The sequence below is a fragment of the Physella acuta genome, unplaced genomic scaffold (genome assembly GCF_028476545.2).
Source record: "Physella acuta isolate Inbredline_101_S28 unplaced genomic scaffold, ASM2847654v3 ptg000494l, whole genome shotgun sequence".
In the NCBI taxonomy this organism is placed as follows: Eukaryota; Metazoa; Mollusca; class Gastropoda; family Physidae; genus Physella; species Physella acuta.
The window spans coordinates 969,968-996,690 of NW_026732013.1; the positions used below are offsets into that span (position 1 = coordinate 969,968).

A 26,723-nucleotide genomic window follows, 5' to 3' on the forward strand; every position below is an offset into this window, starting at 1 on the left:
TGATTAACTCATGGTGGAAGGGGCGGGGTGGGTTTGTTCATTTTATTGGGCGGGCAGCAAAAACGTGCTACGAACCGTTTATTTTCAATTTTTTAAAGGACAAAAGTCATGCAAAGCATCAGTCAGTGTTTCTTCCAGACTTTTCTCCGGGGGGGGGGGGGGGGGGGCACTTGAAATTGCCTGGAAGAAACTCTGCAAAGCATTAATGTTACAAAGGGCTTATGATCTGATCAATATTTTAACGTTCCCCAAAACTAGCCAGCACTCAATTAGTCACGTGACTAGGAAAAAGTTAACATATCTGTACTGTTATGTTTATTGAATACGCTGGTTCTGACATTATCAGTACATGCTAATATGCTAATACAATATAGATCTAGGTCTTCCAAAATAAAATTAAAATAAAGCCATAAGGTTATCACATTTTAAAAGATACAAATTCAACAAATCCACCCAATTACAACAGTAATAAATCACATACATAAAAATTAAATACGCTATTTTCTAAAAACAGACTCCAGTTATCAATGTTTTTAGAAAGTTCTAGCGGAATGGCATGAATCATAGCTCGTGCCTGACTAGACGGCAGTGTCCGGTGGATCTCCTTTATGGCAAAAATCCCCGTCCCCCAGGCCACACACTTCCGTCTCTCCCGCCAAAAACGTCAGCGTTCCTTGATGCTTACCACAAGGCAGGTCGCCTTGACCTATATTCATTTCCTCTCCATGAGCCCCATCCGTGTTTGTCTCCACGTCTCCATTTCTAGTTTCTTCCATCATCCGATGATCTTTGACCTCTGGGATGTTAGTTATAGCCAAACGTTTGTTCTTGTTGGACATCAGACCCCAAGTAGCATGGCCGTAAAACAACGAATGGACGGCAAGCGGCGCATACGGTGGGTAGTTGGGCGGGGGGCGCCTGTACATGGGGGCCGCGCAGTTGGAAGTACTCGGTTGATTGTAAGCCGGATATGACGTTGGTGTCACTGTTTCTGTTAAACGTGAGTACTGGTAGCCTCTAGGAACAAAGTCCTGTTCAGGCATGGCGTCCTGTGGACGTGGATGAAACGGGACATTGCTGTTGCCTCTTGGGTGTCTGAGGAAAAAAAAATCAATCCTGATTATCATTTGCTTACCAAAAGTTGAAAATTCCATTTAGCGCCCTCTACGTCACGCTTTTAAAGACGATTGTTAGCCCCCCCCCCCCCCTTCGTCCACATCGTCACAAAAGCCACTCCCCCTAAAATGACGTCACACCCCAGCCTACAACCCCCCTTCAAAATTGAAGTTTAATTTTATTTAACAACGATTTCTTTCTAAAATATTGACTGCGCTCGGTCAACATAGGGTACACGAATCAATTTCTATTACAATTTATTGAGACAGACTTCTAAACCGCGAAATAACTTCTTAATTCAGTTTCTAACATAGTTTTTAAAATGCAAAAGTGTGACGTCACACTATCCGAACACACACCCTCCTCATCAGTGTTTCTACCAGACTTTTCTCCGGGGGGGGGGGGGGGGCACCTTAATATTTTCGGGGGGGGGGGGGGCGAACACATTTTCCGGGGGTCAGACTGGTAAAAGTATATATTTTCTATATAAATTTCCATTTCGTTTCGTTCGGGGGGGGGGGGGGATAGACTTTCCTCCGGGGGGGGGGGGGTGCCTGGAAGAAACACTGCTCCTCATCACACATCGTCGCAAAATTAGAAAGCGACGAGATAATTCGCGGGTCCGAACGAGATAATTCGCGGGTTACCTGGCTATAGGAATAAATGCAAAACAAATTTTTAAAAATTACCTGGCTATAGGAATAAATGCAAAACAAAATGTTTAAAAATTACCTGGCTATAGGAATAAATGGAAAAAACAAATTACCTGGAGGTTATGATTGCGGTGATACAGGAACAAAATATGAAACAAGACGTTACAACAAATACAAAGATGACTAGCAGGAATATAGTGCACCAGTTCCACGAGTCTGGTTCGTCCGAGTTTTCAGATGCTTCGGCCGTCACGGTGGTGTGGACTTCAGGTGGTATTGTTGTAGTTGGCGAGTGGACAAAGACTGGGGCATTCGTAGTCTTTGGCGGATTAGTGACGATTGGCGGATTAGTGACGATTGGTGGATTAATGACGCTTGGTGGATTAGTGAACCTTGGTGGATTAGTGACGCTTGGTGGATTATTGACAATTGGTGGATCAGTGACTGTAGGCGGGTTAGTGACGATTGGTGGATTAGTGACGCTTGGTGGATTATTGACGATTGGTGGATCAGTAACAGTGGACAAGGCATCGGGTGCTGGAGAAATGTTCGAGGTCTGTTCTGTGGTTGAGTTTGGTGGAGTTAGCGTGGCCTTGACCCGAGGGTGGAGGCTGTGGATCAACAACAGGGCGAGCAAAGTACCTGGGGGAGGGAGGGGTAAGACGTTAGCTGGTGGAGGGAGGGGTAAGACGTTAGCTGGTGGGGGGAGGGGTAAGACGTTAGCTGGTGTAGGGAGGGGTAAGACGTTAGCTGGGGGAGGGAGGGGTAAGACGTTAGCTGGTGGAGGGAGGGGTAAGACGTTAGCTGGTGGAGGGAGGGGTAAGACGTTAGCTGGGGGAGGGAGGAGTAAGACGTTAGCTGGTGGAGGGAGGGGTAAGACGTTAGCTGGTGGAGGGAGGGGTAAGACGTTAGCTGGGGGAGGGACGGGTAAGACGTTAGCTGGGGGAGGGAGGGGTAAGACGTTAGCTGGTGGAGGGAGGGGTAAGACGTTAGCTGGTGGAGGGAGGGGTAAGACGTTAGCTGGTGGGGGGAGGGGTAAGACGTTAGCTGGGGGAGGGAGGGGTAAGACGTTAGCTGGTGGAGGGAGGGGTAAGACGTTAGCTGGGGGAGGGAGGGGTAAGACGTTAGCTGGGGGAGGGAGGGGTAAGACGTTAGCTGGTGGAGGGAGGGGTAAGACGTTAGCTGGGGGAGGGAGGGGTAAGACGTTAGCTGGGGGAGGGAGGGGTAAGACGTTAGCTGGTGGAGGGAGGGGTAAGACGTTAGCTGGGGGAGGGAGGGGTAAGACGTTAGCTGGTGGAGGGAGGGGTAAGATGTCAGCTGGTGGAGGGAGGGGTAAGACGTTAGCTGGGGGAGGGAGGGGTAAGACGTTAGCTGGTGGAGGGAGGGGTAAGACGTTAGCTGGTGGGGGGAGGGGTAAGACGTTAGCTGGGGGAGGGAGGGGTAAGACGTAAGCTGGTGGAGGGAGGGGTAAGACGTTAGCTGGTGGAGGGAGGGGTAAGACGTTAGCTGGGGGAGGGAGGGGTAAGACGTTAGCTGGTGGAGGGAGGGGTAAGACGTTAGCTGGTGGAGGGAGGGGTAAGACGTTAGCTGGTGGGGGGAGGGGTAAGACGTTAGCTGGGGGAGGGAGGGGTAAGACGTTAGCTGGTGGAGGGAGGGGTAAGATGTCAGCTGGTGGAGGGAGGGGTAAGACGTTAGCTGGGGGAGGGAGGGGTAAGACGTTAGCTGGTGGAGGGAGGGGTAAGACGTTAGCTGGTGGGGGGAGGGGTAAGACGTTAGCTGGGGGAGGGAGGGGTAAGACGTAAGCTGGTGGAGGGAGGGGTAAGACGTTAGCTGGTGGAGGGAGGGGTAAGACGTTAGCTGGGGGAGGGAGGGGTAAGACGTTAGCTGGGGGAGGGAGGGGTAAGACGTTAGCTGGGGGAGGGAGGGGTAAGACGTTAGCTGGGGGAGGGAGGGGTAAGACGTTAGCTGGGGGAGGGAGGGGTAAGACGTTAGCTGGTGGAGGGAGGGGTAAGACGTTAGCTGGTGGAGGGAGGGGTAAGACGTTAGCTGGTGGAGGGAGGGGTAAGACGTTAGCTGGGGGAGGGAGGGGTAAGACGTTAGCTGGGGGAAGGAGGGGTAAGACGTTAGCTGGTGGGGGGAGGAGTAAGACGTTAGCTGGGGGAGGGAGAGGTAAGACGTTAGCTGGGGGAGGGAGGGGTAAGACGTTAGCTGGGGGAGGGAGGGGTAAGACGTTAGCTGGGGGAGGGAGGGGTAAGACGTTAGCTGGGGGAGGGAGGGGTAAGACGTTAGCTGGGGGAGGGAGGGGTAAGACGTTAGCTGGTGGAGGGAGGGGTAAGACGTTAGCTGGGGGAGGGAGGGGTAAGACGTTAGCTGGGGGAAGGAGGGGTAAGACGTTAGCTGGTGGGGGGAGGGGTAAGACGTTAGCTGGGGGAGGGAGGGGTAAGACGTTAGCTGGTGGAGGGAGGGGTAAGACGTTAGCTGGTGGAGGGAGTGGTAAGACGTTAGCTGGTGGAGGGAGGGGTAAGACGTTAGCTGGGGGAGGGAGGGGTAAGACGTTAGCTGGGGGAGGGAGGGGTAAGACGTAAGCTGGTGGAGGGAGGGGTAAGACGTTAGCTGGTGGAGGCCATCCCAGCTGGGCACATTCTACTATGTCAGCTGGTGGATTAAACCATCCCAGCTGGGTACATTCAGCTGGTGGATCACATGGTAGCTGTTTCCCGACCCCTCTGTGGGCGGGACCCCAGCATGTGTGGCAATCTTGCACGGACCCCACTTGTATACGTCTGCCTATGGGAAGCTGCCTAAGATCACACAGTGCACACTAAGAAAACAAATTGACAGTGCTACAATTTGAGACAGTGTTCTCTCGGAAGGGGGTAGTAGGGGGAGGTGCGCTTCACTTACATATTGCAGAGTTCCAGAGCTTCATTTCTTCCCCCAACCGTGACATGCAGACTATCCAACAAACTATCCGGTCAACATTGGTAGCTTTGATCTCCTCAGTCCATCTGACCAGTGGCATGCGCTAGGCTGGCAGCTAAGACATACTACCTCAAAGATTCTGTACCTGAGAACTCTGTGAGATTTTTCTTGGTAAATTAGTGTTGGATAAATCAAGTCTGAAAAATTTGGTATCCGTATTTAAATTTTATCGATTTTCTGATTTTAAGAGGGTTTTAATACTTTTAAGTGGTGACATGGTTTTAAGTCAGAGGTAGACACGATGACATGTTGGGTCAAGAGGTGGACACGATGACATGGTGGGGTCAAGAGGTGGACACGATGACATGGTGGGGTCAAGAGGTGGACACGATGACATGGTGGGGTCAAGAGGTGGACATGGTGGGGTCAAGAGGTGGACACGATGACATGGTGGGGTCAAGAGGTGAACACGATGACATGGTGGGGTCAAGAGGTGGACACGATGACATGGTGGGGTCAAGAGGTGGACACGATGACATGGTGGGGTCAAGAGATGGACATGGTGGGGTCAAGAGGTGGACACGATGACATGGTGGGGTCAAGAGGTGGACACGGTGACATGGTGGGGTCAAGAGGTGGACATGGTGGGGTCAAGAGGTGGACACGATGACATGGTGGGGTCAAGAGGTGGACACGGTGACATGGTGGGGTCAAGAGGTGGACATGGTGGGGTCAAGAGGTGGACACGATGACATGGTGGGGTCAAGAGGTGGACACGATGACATGGTGGGGTCAAGAGGTGGACACGATGACATGGTGGGGTCAAGAGGTGGACATGGTGGGGTCAAGAGGTGGACACGATGACATGGTGGGGTCAAGAGGTGAACACGATGACATGGTGGGGTCAAGAGGTGGACACGGTGACATGGTGGGGTCAAGAGGTGGACATGGTGGGGTCAAGAGGTGGACACGATGACATGGTGGGGTCAAGAGGTGTACACGGTGACATGGTGGGGTCAAGAGGTGGACATGGTGGGGTCAAGAGGTGGACACGATGACATGGTGGGGTCAAGAGGTGGACACGGTGACATGGTGGGGTCAAGAGGTGGACACGGTGACATGGTGGGGTCAAGAGGTGGACACGATGACATGGTGGGGTCAAGAGGTGGACACGATGACATGGTGGGGTCAAGAGGTGGACACGATGACATGGTGGGGTCAAGAGGTGGACACGATGACATGGTGGGGTCAAGAGGTGGACACGATGACATGGTGGGGTCAAGAGGTGGACACGATGACATGGTGGGGTCAAGAGGTGGACACGATGACATGGTGGGGTCAAGAGGTGGACACGATGACATGGTGGGGTCAAGAGGTGGACACGATGACATGGTGGGGTCAAGAGGTGGACATGGTGACATGGTGGGGTCAAGAGGTGGACACGGTGACATGGTGGGGTCAAGAGGTGGACACGATGACATGGTGGGGTCAAGAGGTGGACACGATGACATGGTGGGGTCAAGAGGTGGACATGGTGACATGGTGGGGTCAAGAGGTGGACACGATGACATGGTGGGGTCAAGAGGTGGACACGATGACATGGTGGGGTCAAGAGGTGGACACGATGACATGGTGGGGTCAAGAGGTGGACATGGTGACATGGTGGGGTCAAGAGGTGGACACGATGACATGGTGGGGTCAAGAGGTGGACACGATGACATGGTGGGGTCAAGAGGTGGACACGATGACATGGTGGGGTCAAGAGGTGGACACGGTGACATGGTGGGGTCAAGAGGTGGACACGATGACATGCATTGGTCAAGTTGGACAGGGTGACACGAGAGCTTTGACCAGTAGTGAGCGAGCAACTTAAATGTGTTTACTTTCTACAGAGAGAGAACGCTGGTCTAGATAACGACAGACAACGACTAACTAAAAAAAAAAAAATCTTCAAACGCATGGATCAACATGTATAACGCGTTATGTGACCTGACAACAACGTTAAGTTTTTTCTTTTCATTTGAGTTTAAATAGAACACAATCACATACGAGTAGTAAAACATTTAAGTTGATGGCCAAACGTTTTTAAAATAGTGTTAGCTGTCCAATATTTTAGTCGGGGTTTAATTTAATTGATGTTCGACACTAAGCCTCAATATAGTTGATAAAAATAATAAAACGTAATATTTCCAACGCAATAGGCCTCTTTTAATAAAAAAATTAGTTTAACCCTACAAAGAATTCGTTCATAAAACAAGTCACACGCCAAGAAAATGGTAGCCTATGTCCGACTTTTTTAACGATACAATTAGAAACCTTGACGATTTTTTTTTACAAAAGTGTGTGCTGAGTTTAGTCTGCTCGACCTAATGACTACACTTTAGTTACATAATTAGAGAATGGGTGGAGGCAGAGGCTTCGAGAGGCGGGGGGGGGGGGGGTGCGGACCCCACCAGTCGACACCATGATGCAGGGGGGGTGACACCAAGACAAAAAGTAGCAAAATGAATGGTTGCTTAGAGGTAAAAAATATTTTAAGTACAAAGTGACGACCCCGTTAATGGATGGGGGTGGGTGGGGGGATGGGGAGGGGACGGGGACGTGGACACAGTGACCTAAACATACAAACTGTACAGAAAACAATTTTACATCCAGCTGGATTAATAGCCGATTATAGATAAATATAGTTAGTAATAAATGTGAGCAATTTAAAGCTATCACCAGGGCGGGGGTGGGGATGGGGGGGGGGGGGTTGTGACACCAACTGCAAAATTTATAGGTCGATTAAAATGAGGAGTGCACAAATCGACACCATTTGGCAAAATCGGAGGGAGGTGTCATCGATTGCAACTATATATATATATATATATATATATATATATATATATATATATATATATATATATATATATATATATATATATATAGGTCTACGCAGGTGTATATATATATATATATATATATATATATATATATATATATATATATATATATAGGTCTACGCAGGTGTATATATATATATATATATATATATATATATATATATATATATATATATATATATATATATATATATATATATATATATATATATATATATATATATAGCCTATACTTGTTTCTTTTGATGGTTGAGGGGGGGGGGGGTGACACCATGAGGTGCCGCATCGGGTGACACCCGACCCAGCGACGCCACTGGGTGGAGGCAGAGGCATCGCGAGGCGGTGGCGGGGGATGCGAACTGCACCGGGTGACACTTTTTTTTTGGGGGGGGGGGGGGTTGACACCATGGCGAAAAGTTGCAAAATAAATAGAAGAGGTGCCGCACCGGGTGACACCCGACCTAGCAACGCCACTGGGTAAGGGCGAGGGAGGGGGTCTGGCTTTAATTTTGTAGCGACGTGTAAATATATTATGGAGAGTTAAAATCGACGATGTCACTTTGTCAGTTTTAATGTATGTTATGGACACCACTTACAATGCTCTGTGAGTTTTGTTGTTATAATATAATAAGGCCTATAGTTCTACCTACTGATGTTAACGGTACACTAGCCGTGACTGTTGTTGTTTAGTTCTACCTAATGATGTTAACCATACACTACCTGCGCCTGTACTAATTACTTTGGAAATGATTTCCCGTTTGTTAAAAAATAATTACAATAATAACAAATAACAAATCAATTACTGTTTGAATTTCTAATTAGAATTACATGTATACTGATCCTATTTCCTTAACACAATACAAAGTAATTATTTAAGTGGAAGGAAAAGTTATTTCATCTGCAGTGCTTTGTCGTGCTCACTGCATCTTAGTGTGCAATATTGCCACGTGCATTTAAAAAAGAGTAGCCATTTTTTACTTTCTCGTACATACGAAGTTTATAGAAAAAAAATCGAGAATTTTGCAAACTCGACGTTTTGCAGCTCCCTGAGTCGGAAAAACATAGTTTTGAAATCTTGTCCGTATGTCTGTGTGTGTATATGTGTGTGTGTCTGTGTGTGTGTGTAAACACGATAACTTGAGTACCGTTACAGCTAGGTTGATGAAATTTCATATGTAAGTATTATATCAAAATCATAGATCCGTATCAACTTTTGAGTGATTTCCGATAACCGAAAGAGGAACTTTTTCTACTTTGAATTTTTCAAAAGTCTATAACCTGAGTACTATTTCAGATGGATAAATAAAATTTATAAAATATTTTGAGTAATTTTCGTTGACCGACAGTAATAATTTTTGCTATTTCCGATTTCTCAAAAAACGCATGTGAATTTATAAAGTACTAATAATATTCCGCACTTTTATGCACATTTTATTTGGCGTTCACATGGTGTGCAATTTTTTTTGTCTACGAGATTTTATTCTATTTTAAAAAGTTTAAAGTATTTAAAATGGATTAAAAATCATGTCCCAAGTTGCCATCCCCTGTTGTTTCATATGAGAGTATTCGAGAAATTTTAGGGGAGATCACTCCCGGTTTATTAAAGAAAAGAAAACCAATGAAGTCTACCTATGTTTCATAGGTTTCGTTTTTAAAAATTAAAAGCTTAAATTGAAAAGGATAAACTTTTAGTTTTAATAATTAATTCCAAGATGTAGAATTAGCCATTAAAACTAAATAAAATTAGATAATTACAAAGATGGTGCTCAAAACTTTGAGTACTTTTTGTAATCAGTGTTTCTTCCAGACTTTTTTCTCCGGGGGGGGGGGGAGCACTTGATATTTTCGGGGGGGGGGGGGCAACATTTTTCGTGGGGCGGACACTAGTAAAAGTATATGAATTCTATATAAATTACTTTTTGTTCGGGGGGGGGGGGGGGGTGGCGTAGAGGCAGGTGTAAGATTGACAATGCACGTGACGGAGACGATCGTTGAAGCACGGGTTAGATTTAGATTGTAATTACGGGCTAATTGACCCGGGCGACTTTATTGGGAGGGGGGGGGACTGTCAAGCCAGAGAAGTTTATTAGCTGGGTTTGACATTTTTAATTAGGTACCGCAGAACTGTGGCCACATACAAATTAGTTTAGGCTTGATTGGAAAGGCAAAGAAGTTAGAACGATGAGGGTGAGGAGACAGTCGAAGCTAGGCAGTAGGGGGTTGAAACATTGTAGAGAAAGGACGATAGGGAACAGTGTAGTGACAATAGTGTAGGGAACATTTAACTGTATGTATAGGCAACAAGTGTATATTGTGTAGTAACGTGAATCCTATTATATTCAATCATCGGATGTATAATAATTAAATGTTGTGTATCAAGCTGATCTTCGATTTTTTACTGAATGCACGGAATTGAGAGTATTCTCGTCCTCGTCACAGTATTAAACTATATGTGTGAAGATTGATAGTACTTCGTTCGTATTTAAAAAGGAAAGTAATATTAAGAAGAGAAAGCAATTTCCCCCGCCACAGGGGGGGGGGGGCGCTAGACTTTCTTCTGCCCCCCCCCCCCCTCCCAAAGAGATGCCTGGAAGAAAATCTGTTTGTAATAAATTGAAATTAAAATAATTTGAAATATAAATAAGGAACGGAATGGCGTTCTTTGCATTTTTCTTATCTTGTATTCAATAGTTTAATGTTATTTGTAGAACCTACAAAATGTAAAATAAAGTAGACCAATGTTTACATGATATCAGCAATGCTAGACAGCGATTTTGCAAGGCTGAAACACGACAAATAGGCAACTTGTCACAAATGTTGGACACTGCTCTGAGTCTATTGCTCGTTCAGTTTTTACAATGTTTTTAATTTTATTTAACCTTCCTCCTTTGTTTGTAGTCTGTCGCGAGTGGAAATTAGTAAACAAAATTTCACTCACTTCGTCCAGACTATTTCTTCCAAACTTGAGGCAATGCAATGTGACATGAAAGTTGGCATATTAGATTTGCATGTATATATTTTTTTAAAAGTAATATCGATTAATTTTTCACAAGACCCCGAGAATCTATTTTTTACGGGATAGAGAAGTGGGACGTTTAAGGCCACAAGACCGTTAAAAGTAGTTTCTGTTAGTGTATTTTTTGACAGGTGGATTCAATATAGATAATGTTTTTTTTTTACAGAATTAGGCCTATAAATAAGACAATTTAAAGTCGGAATAGGCGAAATAGAAAATATTCAGGTTAGAAAAATGAAACGCTTTGCGTTGTTTGCTTTAGGAATCAGCTTTGTTGGTAAGTTATAGATCTATTCTATGCATATGATAAAATCCATCAATTAAAGATTTTAAAAATTACTTTAATTTTTTTCAAATCATAGCTTACAGCAAGATTTCTACTGTAAATCATTTTTTAATGTGAGATTTAACATATGCAACCAAACTCCATTAGCTACATAAAAAAAGTTTTTCTTATCTAAAACATGGAGCTAAATCACGTTGATGTTGGTAGTAGCTGATGGTGATTTGGTTTCCCTGTTTCCCCTAAAAGCAATTTGATAACCGTTCTATTTCCAAAGCACACATAACATTCGTTCATCTTTTAAAAATATTTTTGTACTTGAGGAACTGAATACGTTGTTTTTTTAAAAAGATAATTTGTTTATGTGTCACATCTGTCTTGCACCTGGTAGGTTTGGCGTGGGCGGAGCAGAAGTGCACGAGAGATGCTAACGGAATTCTCCGATTTAACGGACAACCGTGCGCTAGCACAACGCGATATGATGACGGACACAGAGGGGCGTGCGGCTGTGGACCACGAGGAACCGGTAGGTGCATCGTTAGCAAAAGTGCACTGTTCATGTTATAGACGGTATAGTATGTGCATCACTAACCGTAGTGCATTGTTCATGTTATAGAGTCCATAGACGATCTAGTAGGCTCATCACCAGAGTATAGTTCATATTGTTGTTTTTAAGGAAATATTCGTGGTTATTACCGGTTGGAAGAAAATAAATATTAAATGATATGTGCAACATTTACTATTGAAATCCTAGTGTACATTCCTTCTATCTGATACCCCTACCAGATACACCATTTGACTGGAATATGGCTGACCACGTCACAGCCCCTAACGGCAAGTTTTTTGATGACGGGGGTGACAGTTCTTGGTGTGGGCGTAACTGTGGTGCCTGTGTCAAGCTAACGCCAACAGGTAGGTCATGTAACGGCAGATGGCCCCGGCAGATGACACCCCCCCCCCCCCAGATGAGACGACAACCTATCTAGGAGATGAAACTTTAAAAACAAACAACTGCTGCCTTATAATTTGTTCTTGGATGGAAGTAAATCTGGAAAAAAAAACAAGTTGAAATCGGAGTCAACGCATTAAATGGCGCATGACATTTTTAGTTTACAAGAAGAAAGAATAAAAAGTAAAAGATGCCAAAATAATATCATAGTTAACTCCCATCCTAATGCAAATATACACAATTTTAAAGGTAATTGTGGTATATTCCATCATTATTATGTCGCGAAAGTTACCCCCCCCCCCCCCCCAAAAAAAAATAAAAGTGACGTAAACCACAAATTATAGCAATGTGTTGTTTTATTAAAATTACTGACCTCCACTGACATCTTTCTTCAGGGGGATTTGTGCCAGGACTAGGCAGACCACCCGGCAACCAAAGCCCCGTGATTTTCATGGTAACCAACGACTGTCCTATAGATGGCAACTTTGAATGGTGCGGCCAATCTGGCAAACCAGGCACAAGTAAATTTTCATTATCACTTTATGCCAGATAAACTCACAGTTTAAAGAACAAAAAATATATTGAAGATGATTAATAATATTGTAATGATAGGCTACACTGCTATGCCGACGGGAGCAATCCAGGTAATCCATCACTGAGATTAATGGTGCGGTAAAATTAGAAAATATAACAAATATAAAATAACTCTACAATAAAAATTAATAAGCTTTAAAATGCACCTAAAATAAGAAAACTCTCAAATTTGATAAATTAAATATATTTTAGAGCCGTTTCATCCCTTATAAATTACCTCCCTTTTTTATTTTCTCTTATACGAAGTATAGTCTCAGATGACGAGATTTTTTATTTTACAAATCTCGACTTTTTACATCTCTCTGAGTTTGGAAAAAACATAGTTTTGTAATTTTGTCGGTGTGTCTGTATATAATATATGTATGTTTGGTTTTTCAAAAGCCTATAACTTGAGTACTGTTTCAGATATATAAACGAAATCTCACATATGGTAAAAGATCTAATTCTCTGCCTTCTGTCAAATTTTGAGTAATTTCCGTTGACCGGAAGTAGTACTTCAGTAGTACTTCAGCCCTATTTTCGATTTTTGAAAAAACGCATATGATTTTATAAAGTACTATAATATTCCCCACTATTATACACACTTTGTTGTTCACTTGGTGCACAATGCTGTTTTCTACGATATTCTATTCTATTAAAAAAGTTTAAGTAATTAAAAATTAATTTAAAATATTTTTATATCCCGAGTTGCTATCCCACGTAGTGTTATTTAAGTGCATTCGAGAAAGTTTAGGGGAGATCACTCCCGCTTTATTCCAAAAAGAGTTCTAACTTAATAAAAAAAATAATTTCTCCACCAGATAACCCAAACACTCATGGATATGAAGTTCACTTTGACCTTCAGAACAACAGGGGTCAAGTTACCAATGGCCTGGGCTGGGACAATCCAGAAGTGACGTGGGAAAAAGTTGCCTGCCCTGGTGACATGGCATCCAAATATTCACAATGTGAATGTCATTGATTCTCTCAGATGGAAATATTTTTCTTGAAACTATCAATGTGGTATTGAAAAAATAAAGAATAAAATTTTGAAAACGTCCCATTTTTTTTTCCTAGCTCAATTTTATTTTTAGTGTTGGTTCTGATGACTGGATATTAAACACGTTATCAAACCAGATTTGATGGGTATCTGAGTGATGTCAAACCAGCTTTGATGGGTATCTGATGTCAAACCAGCCATATTGGGTATCTGAGTGATGTCAAGCCAGCCATGTTGGGTATCTGAGTGATGTCAAACCAGCTTTGTTGGGTATCTGACTGATGTCAAGCCAGCTATGTTGGGTATCTGGCTGATGTTGTCAAACCAGCTATGTTGGGTATCTGACTGATGTCAAGCCAGCTATGTTGGGTATCTGAGTGATGTCAAGCCAGCCATGTTGGGTATCTGACTGATGTCAAGCCAGCCATATTGGGTATCTGACTGATGTTGTCAAACCAGCTTTGATGGGTATCTGACTGATGTCAAGCCAGCCATGTTGGGTATCTGACAGATGTCAAGCCAGCCATGTTGGGTATCTGAGTGATGTCAAGCCAGCCATATTGGGTATCTGAGTGATGTCAAGCCAGCCATATTGGGTATCTGACTGATGTTGTCAAACCAGCTTTGATGGGTATCTGACTGATGTCAAGCCAGCCATGTTGGGTATCTGACTGATGTCAAGCCAGCCATATTGGGTATCTGACTGATGTTGTCAAACCAGCTTTGATGGGTATCTGACTGATGTCAAGCCAGCTATGTTGGGTATCTGACTGATGTCAAGCCAGCCATATTGGGTATCTGACTGATGTTGTCAAACCAGCTTTGATGGGTATCTGACTGATGTCAAGCCAGCCATGTTGGGTATCTGACTGATGTCAAGCCAGCCATATTGGGTATCTGACTGATGTTGTCAAACCAGCTTTGATGGGTATCTGACTGATGTCAAGCCAGCTATGTTGGGTATCTGACTGATGTCAAGCCAGCCATATTGGGTATCTGACTGATGTTGTCAAACCAGCTTTGATGGGTATCTGACTGATGTCAAGCCAGCCATGTTGGGTATCTGACAGATGTCAAGCCAGCTATGTTGGGTATCTGACTGATGTCAAGCCAGCTATGTTGGGTATCTGACTGATGTCAAGCCAGCCATGTTGGGTATCTGACTGATGTCAAGCCAGCTATGTTGGGTATCTGACTGATGTCAAGCCAGCTATGTTGGGTATCTGACTGATGTCAAGCCAGCTATGTTGGGTATCTGACTGATGTCAAGCCAGCCATGTTGGGTATCTGATGTCAAACCAGCTTTGATGGGTATCTGACTGATGTCAAACCAAATTTTCTCTTATCAATGAAAATAAAAATGATTTTCTTAAGGACTTTTTTTTTTACAATGATGTATGTTGATGTTAAAACAATTAGATCTTTTTTTCTAAACCTACAGACATAAAAATATGAGTTAGCTGGACACAACCGCACAAGCTCTACAATGAGGATAGTAGCTGTCATCGTTTCATGTCAGACAATATTTATTTAAATGAGCGTTGCTGTATTGAAATTAATAAGTAAATTACAGCAGACTATTCTACTTTGTCAGACCAGCAAATGTCAAGTGGAATGATCACAAAATATAATATAAAGGCGACATATCTGTTGTAATCCTGTTTCTTCTATTGGATACAGATTAGGGGGTCATACATAACGTTCTTTAACAATAAGAAACAGAACAGGGGGTCATCACGATTTTTACCTCCCCCTCCCCCCCCCCCATCACACACCGTCACCAAATTACGGACCCCCCCCCCCCAACTAGTGTGACGTCATTTATGGACGACCCTCCTTAGCAATATTTCAACTCTTTAGTATGTTTTCAAAGTACTTACAAAGTATGGGGGAGAAGTTTTCGAATTTCGTTAACATTTTTAAAATGTTAAATTATAATAAAACCCGATTTTAGAGGTACTATAAAGTAGATGCAATTTCAAGAGTGTAACCAGTTTATCGTGGATTTTTATTCCCTATGTACTGAAGTTGTGCTTGGATATTATCTCCCTGTACGTTTTGTCATTTAATCGAAATACTACCTTTTACTTTTTGTTTAAAAAAAACAACAACACATTTTACCTAAAAAAATGTTTGTTTATTGACAAACAATTAGACAGCAGCGCTGCTAGACTAACTGAGCTTCTGGCAATCTAGAGCTTCCAGTTCGACTTCGAAATGTCAAATAATAACCCTTGCAAACTAGAATTTATCATTAAAATTTCAAAGATGGCCTGAATTAGTTGTAAGGAAATTGTCGTTCATTTTAATGCTTGAAGGTAACAGGGTAACGTTAATTCAAATATAACGATATATCATGGGGTGGGAATTATTAAACAAAATTTCACTCGTTTCCTTCAGACCTATTTGTTTCAAACTTGAAATGCAATGTTATTTGACATGAAACGTGATGTAATTAGACTTGTATTTATTTTTAAAAAAGTAATATCAATTAATAGTTCACAAGACCGCCAAATCTCTCATATGTATTGTTCGGGATAGAGAAGTGGGACTATTAAGTCCATAAGACCGTTAAAAGCAGTTTTTGTTTGTGTATTTTTTGACAGCTGGATGCAGAATAGATAATGTTTTTTTTTACAGAATTAGGCCTATAAATAAGACAATTTAAAGTCGGAATAGGCGAAATAGAAAATATTCAGGTTAGAAAAATGAAACGCTTTGCGTTGTTTGCTTTAGGCATAAGTTTTGTTGGTAAGTTATAGATCTATTCTATACATATGATAAAATATTTTAACAATAAATTATTAGAGGTTTTTAAAAATTCACTTCCATGTTTCATAATATTAATCTACTCTAAGATTTCTACTAAAATTAACTTTAAAAAAAACAGTTGTCTTATCTAAAACAAGTAGTTTTATCACGCTGATGTTGGTAGTAGCTAACGTTGATTTTGCTTCTTTCTTTTTCCTTAAAAGCATGTTCATAAGCGTTTTCTACATAAGCACACATGACATTCCATAATCTTTATCAAATAATTTCTTCTTGAAGAACTGAATGAGAATACTAAAATTTTTGTTACTGTCACATTTGTCTTGCATCTGGTAGGTTTGGCGTGGGCGGAGCAGAAGTGCGCTAAAGATGCTCACGGGATTCGACGATTTAACGGACATCCGTGCGCTAGCACAACGCGATATGATGACGGACACAGAGGAGCATGCGGCTGTGGACCACGTGGAACCGGTAGGTGCATCGTTAGAGTAGGGCATTCTTCATGTTATAGACGGTCTGCTAGGTGCATCGTTAGCAATAGTGCATTGTTCATGTTATAGACGGTCTTGTAGGTGCATCACCTGTGTAAAGTGCATATTGTTGTTTTTAAGGAAGTATATGTTGTTATTACCGGTTGGAAGAAAATAAATACTATACTATATGCTACGCTTACTTGTAAAATCCGTGTTTACATTTCTTTTGTCTGACACCCCTCCCCCCCTCTACCAGATACACCATTTCCCTGGAATCTGGCTGATCACGTCACAGCCCCTAACGGCAAGTTTTTTGATGACGGGGGTGACAGTTCTTGGTGTGGGCGTAACTGTGGTGCCTGTGTCAAGCTAACGCCAACAGGTAGGTCATGTAACGGCAAATGGCCAAAAGGTAGGTCATCAGTGTTTCTTCCAGACTTTTTTCTCCGGGGGGGCACTTGAAATCTTCGGGGGGCGGTAAACTTTCTTCGGGGGGGCGGACACTGTTAAAAGTATATATTTTCTATATAAATTATATAAATTTCCTTTCGTTCGGGGGGGCGGTAAAAAATTTTCGGGGGGGCTTCGCCCCCCCCGAAGAGATGCCTGGAAGAAACTCTGTAGGTCATGATGAGCCCCCCCCCCCCCCCAATTACCAATCATCCCGAAAAAAATCACTCTTAAATTGATGTCACAGTTTACACCCCTTTCACCCCCCCCCCCCCCCCAATCAATTCCTTCCAGACATCTCGGGGGAGGGGGGAGCGAAGAAAGTCTACCGCCCCCCCCCCCCCCCCGTAAGAAATGGAATTTATTTAGAAAATATAGTTTTAACAGTGTCCAATCCCCCCCCCCCCCCCCGAAAATTTGGAAGAAACACTGAATGCAACACTGAATGCATCATTGTTATGTCACAATTCCTAAGCGCGCTTCCCCTGATCCCAAAGACTGTGACATCGACTTCTTAATGCAAGAAATATGTTGTTTATTAACATTATTGATAAAAAATGGCTTTCACTGACATTATATTCCAGGAGGATTTGTGCCAGGAGAGGGCCGAGCTCCCAGCAACCACAACCCCGTTATTTTCATGGTAACCAACGACTGTCCTATTCAAGGCAACTTTGAATGGTGTGGCCAATCTGGCAAACCAGGCACAAGTAAATTTTGTTTACCTCTTTATGCCAGATAAACTCACAGTTTATTGTTAAAGAACATAATATTTATCGACGATACTTGTAAAGTTCTAATGATAGTAAACACTGGTAGATTAATGGTGAAGTAATATTAGAAAATAAAACAAATATAAACAAACTATATATTAATACGGGTTTAAATACACCGATAATAAGAAATAAAACAAACCTGTAGTTTAATTAGAGTATTTTTAGCGAGAATGTGTCAGATATTTCTCTTCACGAGCGACCAATGCTTTTATTAAAGAAAGCAAATTTTATTAATAAAAAAAAATATCAGTCCTTTAAATTTTTAGAATATTTTCTTTGTTCTAATTGTGTTTCTTTATATTTGTATTATTTTCTACTTTTCAAATTAATTTTACAAAAAAAAAAAACGTTTTGATAACTTGCTGGGTCACCCATTAAATTGAGTTAAGTATTCAATATGTTACATAATAAGCAGTGACATATGCTTTTTAGTAATTGTATTATTATTATATATTTAAAATATTTATTTTCTAGCTTTTAGTGCATATAAAAGCTTGTTAGTAAAACGTTTTCTTATTTTTTTTTCAACACTTTAATACAATAGAACAGCTGAACACATGCAATGTGTGGTGTATAATAGCATGGGAAATTGGTAGCCTACTACTAAGCAAGTTCAACAATAGCTTGTAAACATTAGATATTCTAGCAATTTTAATAGACAAATGTATCTGGAAAGTGTGAATAAAATAGCTACATTAGAAGTGGGTTGACATTGAGTTACAAGATTTGCCACATACCCACAAGCAAACGTAATAAACTAAGTAAAAGCTTGTGATTTATGTTGTTTTTTTTTCCCCCCCCCTGCCACTCAAACAATCCAGTCACCCCTGATCTCACTTTTTCCAAAATAGTTCTTATGTAATAATAGTAATATAATGAGCGTAATAGATTTTGAATCCATGCACAAATTGTTTTTAACAATTTTTTTTTCACCAGATAACGCAAACACTCATGGATATGAAGTTCACTTTGACCTTCAAAACAACAAAGGTCAAGTTACCAATGGCCTCGGCTGGGACAATCCAGAAGTTACGTGGGAAAAAGTTGCCTGCCCTAGTGACATGGTATCCAAATATTCACACTGTGAATGTCATCATTGATTTTCTCAAACAAGTTAAATACATGAAAAATAATGTTCTTTAAAACTCAAAATTTTGAATTTAATAGAGATTAAAACTTGAAAAACTTTCTGTTTTCCTAGCTCTATTTTATTCTTAGTGTTGGTTCTGTTGAGTGGATATATGACTGATTTTTGAAAGAAACTCTCCCTTTATCTGACTAATTTTGGGTGTAGTCTTGGCCAAAGATTCACTTAACATGATAAAAACAAAAACTTAATCTCATCCAGTTTCTTTTAAACATCTTTATAGATGTACTTGCTGTCAAATCTCTAACTGCACTTTGTTCAGTTTATTTATTGAATCCAATTGGTTCTTCTCTTCTTCTTCGTTCTTAATTATTAGTGTTGAAAGTGAAGGGAAATCGAGATTTATCTGCCAGTGGGTTTGAACTCGAGACTGGTCGAATTTATCAACCATGAGCTTTTTGCCGACTCGACCACGCCTTAAACACAATTAAGCGTTACGTGTCAACTGGTTTTGCGCCATTGAGGCCATTGACTCCGATTTCAGCCTGCTTTTCTTTTTGGATTTGCTTCCATAGCCTTTGTCCAACCAAGAACAAACTACAAGGCAGCAGTTGTTTGATTTTGGAGTTGTCTCTCCTAGAAGAGTGGCTGTCCCCAGCTAACGAGCCTCATCTGCCGGAGGGTTCGAACTCGTGACTTTTCGGTTTAGCAACCATGAGCTTTACCGACTCGACCACGCCGTCCCCTCCAATTGGTTGATTCATCAGAAAGACAACTAATTCATTGTAATTATTTTCAAGTTTATTTACTACAACTACAAAGGATTTTCAATACTAAAATCATCAAAATAAACATTGTTTTTCCTCCATTTATAGTTTTTGTCATAGGTTGCTGGATCTTCATTCACAGGTAAAATAGGCTTGTACTTGGGCAGGAGACCTGGAATATGTTCAGATATTTATCACTGAAAACATTCAACAAAAAAGTGCCATAATAATAATCACAAAATAATCAACAAAAAAGTGCCATAACCCAACACACTATCCAATAGTAAACTATATAGTATATAGTTAACTAACAACTTGAAAACAAATGACCAACCTGCAGAATATGACTGATATAAAATATTTTCTAATTTCCACTGCATTGTAAAACAAACCCTTGTGATATGTCTGGGCAAGATATGTCCATCAGGAGACAGAAACTGTTGCAGTATCAGTACATCCTGGAAACATTTTTTAGATAATTTTAATTGATAATTCAAAACAGTCTTATGTATATGAGAATGACAAAGTAAGAAAGATTAAGAAAAAAAATTACCCTGTAAGTTAGCTTGTCCTGAAATTCACAAAGCGGGCATCCAGTAGGTGAATTATTTTTCCGTACAGTATACTTTTTTTCCTCTTTTATTGGCTTTCCTTCAATCTTAAAAAAAATATACCCTCAAGTTAATTAATTTTACATAATTTAAAATAGTTTTAAAAATCAGCTGTAAGGTAATATTTAAATACCCAAAACCATATTCACAAAAAGTATCAACTTACCACTATTTCTTTGCCCTGTTTTGTAACTTCAACTGCAAGTAATAAAATAGTTTCAATTAGTTCCTTGTAAATTAAAGGATTCATAAACTTTGAACATGCAGTGCTAATTAAATTTTTTTCTCTGTAAACAGATACGGGTTTTTCTTCCAGTACTGCTGTATAACTATAAGTCAGGGTTAGGGTTAAATACAGTGCACAGGAAAATACTGCTTTTTTCCTCAACAGTGTCTAACAATTAAATTTAAATCTTTCAATAAGCAGAAATATAATAAATAGGAGTAACAATGTATCATTAGGGCTACAGTTTTGGAGTATGATTAGTTGACATTAATTAGCAAAATTATTTGACATTTAACATTAATCATTTAATTAAAATGTCAGCAGGTTGTATTTCAGTTTGAAGCTATTTTTCAACTAATATTACTATTTTTTTAAAACCTTGTTTTAGATAAACTTCTGCAGAGTGCAAAAATTGATACTGAATACGATTTAAATTGTTTGCTACAGTATGTGGGGTCATCTATTTATGATGTCAACAAAAATGTGGAATTTTAACGCCTCCCCCCCCCCACCTTTTTTGACGAACACCCCCCCCCCCCTCCATTTTAGAGTGGACGTCCACAAAATTTAGTAGAGCTCTCAGAATATGCTGCAAAATTACTGATTCATTAACATGTAATGTGCACATTGCTATATTATTAACTGGTATTACTGGTAATGTAATATAGGGATTCGATATTTTTGGTATCATTTATTAATAACCTTAAATAATAATTGGGCATGTAAATTTACTGTGACTGTGTGAATGTGCTAAGACCATCTAAAAATTTATTTATTTATTTAAAGAATGATCGCGCATGGAATCTGTGTACACTGCCTCTCAATTTTTCAAGTTTAATGGGTTTTTACCCACTATTTTTCATAAATAGTCAGGTTGCAGGCAGTGATACATTTTTTTTTATTGTAGATGCTGTAGAACTGTTTAATGTCATTTGGAGCTCTCAAGCTACCCTTTACCGGCGACTGGGTGTAATCACCCGGAGACGCTATATTTTTGCTCATATCTCGAGTCTCGTTTCATACAATTTTCTCAGCCTCATTACCATCTATAAGGTGGTTGGGATGAACACCTTGGAGGATGTAAATTTAAATAATATGCAAAAAAAACTTTTTATTAGGGTTTGAAATTTTTGTATACAGTCCCTCGCAATTGGGTGTAAAACACCCATACACAATTTTGAATGGAAAAAATATATATAACTTATAAACTAGTTTCCAAATATTTGATTTTACTCATTGTTGGCCAAGTTATTGTGTTTTATATTCACAGTTTAAGTATAAATTAACAATCTGAAGGTATTTGGGTAACAAAAATATCAAACAATATTCAAGTAATCAACTTTTATGATAAAAAATAGAACATTAACACTTTTTAATAATTTACACCTCAGAGAGCACAGTTGTTAGATACAACTAACATAGCTGGACATTTCTTTTTGCTGGTAGGGAGCTTGTGTTTTCTTTAACAAAATATGGGCACCCTTTTAGTGGAGTTACATGAGTCACATACCAAAAATATTTTTATTCCATACTTATATGAGCTGCTTGGTATTTATTGGATAAATCTACTCCCACATCTAAAATCAACCAGTTGTTCAATTACAGTTATGATCTCTCCAGAAACATAACACCTTGCTAAATTTCCAAGGAATATCTCCCATAATGGGAGCAAATATACCATGAGCCTGATCCACTGACTTAGTGTTATTGTAGTGAAAGTGAATATGAAGTAGAAGGTTGCTGAGTTTCTTCATAGAAAATGCTGCCTTCAAAAAACTTCCATAAGTAGAACTGAATTGATATACAACTAAAATGCTTTTCTGTAGAGTGCTATGGTCTCCTCTTGCTTTCTCTCCTTCCCTGCTAATGCAGTCAAATATCGGTTGTATCATTTCTTCATTCTCATGTACAGAACAAATATTTTAATGAGAGAGACCACATGATCAGTGAGTGAGTCTGTTGATGTATATTTTTCCTGAGATTATGTGCACTTCAGGCAGTGTACTGTTAATGTCTTTCCTGAAAATATTTCTCTTTCTTCACTGCACCTTCAGCTGCATTTCATTATGACTGCCAATTATTGAAACATTGATAGATGAAATGCAGTAAACTGGTTTGACCTTGTCGTCAGAGCTGCTTGAAATTGAACCAGCAATATCTTCAAGTAATGATAGCTGGTGACTCTTTATCTTCTACATCTGATACTGATAGTTCAGGCTCAAAACTTATTGGTCCATCATTACCTGCTACACTAAAAGTCAGTCTAGGTACTAGGATTTGGCTCCCGTTTTACGATGCGCGGCGAGATTTTCCTCCCGTTACCCAAATATCGAGAGTTGGCGGACGCGCGAGTGCGAGTGTTTCGTAATTTTTATTATTCTCCGTTTTTGCCTGGTCAATTTTATTGCGAGGAGTATTATTTTGAAGAAAAATGGACTTAGCGTATTATATATTTTTTAAAAATATTTTCATGGACTATTTTTTATGGAGTGTTTCATTGAAAATAAGGTAAGTTTGACTTATTCCCTAAACTTCTCTATGGGCTCTACTTGAAATTTTATTGCATAATCTCCATTCTTATCCATTTTTCTCTATTACTGTAAAAAATCGTAATGATTGGATGTGTCTCTTAGCTGCAAAACGCTTCACAGTTTGGTGTACTGTTTGGGACTTTAACTGTTTACAGACTGGAAGTGAAAGTGAACCGGAAGTTGTCGGGTCTCGCTACTAACACTTGTGTGACTTAGTCTAGCTGATATGCTTGTATTACTGTAATTACGATTGTGGCGATCGTTGTTTTGACTCGGGCGATAGTGGCGAACGCTGTTTTGATTCGGGCGATAGTGGCGAATGCTGTTTTGATTCGGGCAATAGTGGCAAAGGCTGTTTTGACTCGGGCGATAATGGCGAACGCTGTTTTGACGCCGGCAAAAGTAGCGAACGCCTTTTTATTCGGGCGTTAGTGGCGAATACTGTTTTGACTCTGGCGCTTATGGCGAACGCTGTTTTGACACTGGTGATAGTACCGAAGGCATTTTTGACTCGGGCGTTGGTGGCGGGCGATGTTTTGACAATGGCGATCGTAGTTTTGACTCTGGCGATAGTGGGAAACGCTGTTTTACGCAGGCGATATTGGCGAGCGCTGTGTTGATGCTGGCGATTATGTCGAGCTTTGTTTTGACGCCCGCGATAGTGGCGAGCGTTGTTTTGACGCCGACGAGCGTAGTTTTGACGCCGACGAGCGTTGTTTTGACGCCGGTGATAGTGGCGACCGTTGTTTTGACGCCGACGAGCGTTGTTTTGATGCCGGCGATCGTTGTTTTGACGCCGGTGATAGTGGCGAACGTTGTTTTGACGCCGGCGATAGTGGCGAACGTTGTTTTGACGCCGGCGATAGTGGCGATCGTTGTTTTGACGCCGGTGATAGTGGCGAACGTTGTTTTGACGCCGACGAGCGTTGTTTTGATGATGGCGATCGTTGTTTTGACGCCGGCGATATTGGCGAACGATGTTTTGCCGCCGGCGATAGTGGCGAACGTTGTTTTGACGCCGGCGATGGTGGCGATCGTTGTTTTGACGCCGGTGATAGTGGCGAACGTTGTTTTGACGCCGACGAGCGTTGTTTTGATAGTGGCGATCGTTGTTTTGACGCCGGCGATAGTGGCGAGCGTTGTTTTGATATTGACGGTAGTGGGGGGGGGGGGGGGAGGAGAAAGGAAGGTCTGGTATTAACAATACACATTAAATATTTGGTGTATTCAGAAAACCTTTTTATTTTGATGGGAAGGCAAATAATGTACTTGTACTGTTTACTTTTCCAGGTAGAACCTACACTTCTAAAACCAGCACATCTCTACAATATGATAAGCAGTTATATGGCCTAATGGCAGTTATATTGTCTAATGATGGAACATGTAAACGAGAAATTAAAACTATTAAAATAAATAATGTGTTTATCTTTTATTTAGGCAAACTAATTAATTTGTGATATGAACTATTTCCTTTAAAAACCAACCAATGTTGAACTTCTCCTGAAATGTAATATATTAACGAATAAGCAGAAACACATCTTTTTAATTAAACTTTATATATAAGTATACCAACAAGTTTATTACATTTATATGAATAAAACACCTTACATTTCTAAGAAATATAATTTGCCTTTTTTTTAAAAATTTAAATATATGCGCTCAGTTTTTCAATGATGTCAGGTGTGTCGATGACTCAGCATTTTACATTTTTACCATCCTTAACCTATTTGTCAACTATTTAGATAGAACCATCACACACACTTATTTTAAAGCTTCACTCTAGTTAGTTGTTAGCTTTAGATTCAAATAGATTGAGCCTAAACAAATAGTGTATGAACAAATTTCGTATTTAAAAATAGGGGGTGTACCCTGTTCCACCCCTTATTTTTTGTCAAACAGATAGATTTAAATACATATTTTGATTGTTTCTGTTTGAGAATAGAGTAATCTAGAGCCAGGCAAATTTTGAGACTTAAGTGCTTAATAACTCAAATTTGCCATCATGTTGCATTTCACAACAACAAGACTTCAGTTTTGGGAAATTGTATAATTTATCAGCTTTGTAGCAGTTAAAACAAAAATCTTTTCAGTTATGAATATTAATTTGATTGTAATAACTGACACATCCATAGCTCATCATTCTCAGCAAGTTTGAGCTTAATTTTCTGAATAGTTAAAATTTTAACTGAGATTGTATGAATGCACTGTATATGAAAAATTAGGGGGTGTACCCTGTTCTACTTCTGTTTTTGTTTAACTCTGCCCATAAATTTCTAATTTTATTGTTTATTATGCTTCCATATATAATAAATAAAGATATTGCAAAGTTATAACAAATTTGGCCATATGGTTTACAAGCTAGGACAATTTTAGTAAACGCTTAAAAAAACTCTATCACAGAAATTGGAAAAAATCCTATGTTAAAAAAATCACCTTTTTTAATACGAAAAAAAATCATAACTATTTAACCGTTTGAGCTACATCAAAAAGGAAAACTGTTCTGTTATTGTAATTTTTTGCTCCTTTTAACTGTAGTGGTTGTTTCCCTATTAAACCAATTTTCAAAATTTATCCTAGATCTAGTACCTAACTAAAACTGGCAACGATATTCCCCTGTCATTTGCACTTGAGTTTAGACAAACGCGTTCAAGTCTTGTTTCTGTTGTGTGCTCAACAACATTTATACCTCTATTTATACACCTTACTCTCCGAGTCACAAACTGTAGAACACCCATCCGACACCCAGTTTGATCAATTAATTGCCCGGTATCAACCTATCAACTTGATTATCAAGTGACAAGTAAACAACAGTAGGCCTACACGTTTTATTATTTAAAAAAAATTGATCTAGATTTAGATCTAGGCTATAGAATCTATCAATAGAAATTACTTTTTTTAACCGGTTTGTTGGAAGTCAATCCAAAATAGCGGAATAAACTATGCGTGTTGCAGGTTGTTAACAAAGAAACAGTTGATGAAGGCATACGTAACCTCTGCAACGCTAGAGCCATTTTTGTTTGGAGTTATTCTAAATTCAATGTACGGTTGTAATAAATGTAGAAAACCACCAGATAGTATCGAATCAAATCCAAATCACCTTACTGGTTAAAACGAACAGTACTGAAAGTATTACAATTTGTTACCATTTTATCTGTTATAAACGAATATAGATGTTTTTTTTTGTATCTAAATTGCCTAGGATACACACACCAATGGCTTGGGAAGGGGTTTTTTTTTTGGGGGGGGGGGGGGCCTTAGAGACACCCCCCCATCCCCACCCCCAACCCACTGGACCTCGAAAATGTCAATGAAAGTTTTCTAGCATTAAGTCATTTAAGTCAAGTGGTATCACTAGGTTGGGTGTCACCCGGTGCGGCACCACTTGGTGTCACCCCCACCAAAGGAAAATGGTGTATGCTATATATAGGCATATATACAGTTGTAATTGGTGTCACCCCACTCCAATTTTGCACACACTTTATTTTAATCCACCAATTAATTCAAGTGGGAAAAAATCATCCTTTACAATGTACACAGTAAGTTATTATATATAGTTTCGCCCCACCGCGGTCATCGATTGGAAATACTCAAATTAATCATTCATCAAACTGACAAGAAGTAAATTTCTTCTATATATTT

The 26,723-nt window shown here is 40.4% G+C and overlaps 5 protein-coding genes across 7 annotated transcripts; 2 read left to right on the plus strand and 3 right to left on the minus strand.

Annotated features, from left to right (window-relative positions):
* Positions 1-334: 334 nt before the first annotated feature.
* On the minus strand, positions 335-8,414 carry LOC131944503 (mucin-2). Of its 3 annotated transcripts, none has more exons than XM_059305170.1 (4): positions 8,377-8,414; positions 4,674-4,845; positions 1,883-2,411; positions 335-1,095 (listed from the first exon to the last, which is right to left on the minus strand). In XM_059305170.1, the coding sequence occupies exons 2-4, from the start codon at positions 4,789-4,791 to the stop codon at positions 579-581; spliced, it is 1,164 nt and encodes a 387-aa protein (XP_059161153.1). In that variant the 5' UTR covers positions 4,792-4,845; positions 8,377-8,414; the 3' UTR covers positions 335-578. The 3 variants fall into 3 exon arrangements, with proteins under 3 accessions (XP_059161153.1, XP_059161152.1, XP_059161151.1); XM_059305169.1 differs by having other exon boundaries at positions 8,294-8,414; XM_059305168.1 differs by having other exon boundaries at positions 4,674-4,888; positions 8,294-8,414.
* LOC131944495 (uncharacterized) lies at positions 5,708-6,502 on the minus strand. Its single transcript, XM_059305163.1, has one exon. It carries the CDS (start codon positions 6,500-6,502, stop codon positions 5,708-5,710), a length of 795 nt encoding a protein of 264 aa, XP_059161146.1.
* Positions 8,415-9,681: 1,267 nt separating the features above from the next.
* LOC131944465 (endoglucanase-like) lies at positions 9,682-13,451 on the plus strand. Its single transcript, XM_059305096.1, has 6 exons — positions 9,682-9,760; positions 10,756-10,866; positions 11,264-11,398; positions 11,659-11,784; positions 12,217-12,342; positions 13,216-13,451. Exons 2-6 carry the CDS (start codon positions 10,824-10,826, stop codon positions 13,374-13,376), a joined length of 591 nt encoding a protein of 196 aa, XP_059161079.1. The 5' UTR covers positions 9,682-9,760; positions 10,756-10,823; the 3' UTR covers positions 13,377-13,451.
* On the plus strand, positions 9,771-19,052 carry LOC131944464 (endoglucanase-like). The gene is made up of 6 exons (XM_059305095.1): positions 9,771-9,860; positions 16,035-16,145; positions 16,500-16,634; positions 16,893-17,018; positions 17,671-17,796; positions 18,799-19,052. Exons 2-6 carry the CDS (start codon positions 16,103-16,105, stop codon positions 18,960-18,962), a joined length of 594 nt encoding a protein of 197 aa, XP_059161078.1. The 5' UTR covers positions 9,771-9,860; positions 16,035-16,102; the 3' UTR covers positions 18,963-19,052.
* Positions 19,053-19,762: 710 nt separating this feature from the next.
* Positions 19,763-26,124, minus strand: LOC131944466 (large ribosomal subunit protein mL66-like). Its single transcript, XM_059305097.1, has 5 exons — positions 25,975-26,124; positions 20,494-20,525; positions 20,270-20,374; positions 20,051-20,174; positions 19,763-19,888 (listed from the first exon to the last, which is right to left on the minus strand). The coding sequence occupies exons 1-5, from the start codon at positions 26,093-26,095 to the stop codon at positions 19,764-19,766; spliced, it is 507 nt and encodes a 168-aa protein (XP_059161080.1). The 5' UTR covers positions 26,096-26,124; the 3' UTR covers position 19,763.
* Positions 26,125-26,723: the final 599 nt, after the last annotated feature.

Coding starts and splice junctions, on each gene's coding strand:
- LOC131944503 (XM_059305170.1), bottom strand. CDS start 4,791: ATGCCACTGGTCAGATGGACTGAGGAGATCAAAGCTACCAATGTTGAC. Junction 2,412..4,673: donor GCTCTGGAACTCTGCAATAT/GTAAGTGAAGCG, acceptor TCCCTCCCCCAG/GTACTTTGCTCGCCCTGTTG. Junction 1,096..1,882: donor ACCGCAATCATAACCTCCAG/GTAATTTGTTTT, acceptor TTTTTTCCTCAG/ACACCCAAGAGGCAACAGCA.
- LOC131944495 (XM_059305163.1), bottom strand. CDS start 6,502: ATGTCATCGTGTCCACCTCTTGACCCCACCATGTCACCGTGTCCACCT.
- LOC131944465 (XM_059305096.1), top strand. CDS start 10,824: ATGAAACGCTTTGCGTTGTTTGCTTTAGGAATCAGCTTTGTTG. Junction 11,399..11,658: donor CTGTGGACCACGAGGAACCG/GTAGGTGCATCG, acceptor TACCCCTACCAG/ATACACCATTTGACTGGAAT. Junction 12,343..13,215: donor ATCTGGCAAACCAGGCACAA/GTAAATTTTCAT, acceptor TTTCTCCACCAG/ATAACCCAAACACTCATGGA.
- LOC131944464 (XM_059305095.1), top strand. CDS start 16,103: ATGAAACGCTTTGCGTTGTTTGCTTTAGGCATAAGTTTTGTTG. Junction 16,635..16,892: donor CTGTGGACCACGTGGAACCG/GTAGGTGCATCG, acceptor CCCCTCTACCAG/ATACACCATTTCCCTGGAAT. Junction 17,019..17,670: donor TGTCAAGCTAACGCCAACAG/GTAGGTCATGTA, acceptor ATTATATTCCAG/GAGGATTTGTGCCAGGAGAG.
- LOC131944466 (XM_059305097.1), bottom strand. CDS start 26,095: ATGGCTCTAGCGTTGCAGAGGTTACGTATGCCTTCATCAACTGTTTCT. Junction 20,375..20,493: donor AACAGGGCAAAGAAATAGTG/GTAAGTTGATAC, acceptor ATTTTTTTTAAG/ATTGAAGGAAAGCCAATAAA. Junction 19,889..20,050: donor ATATCAGTCATATTCTGCAG/GTTGGTCATTTG, acceptor AACATATTCCAG/GTCTCCTGCCCAAGTACAAG.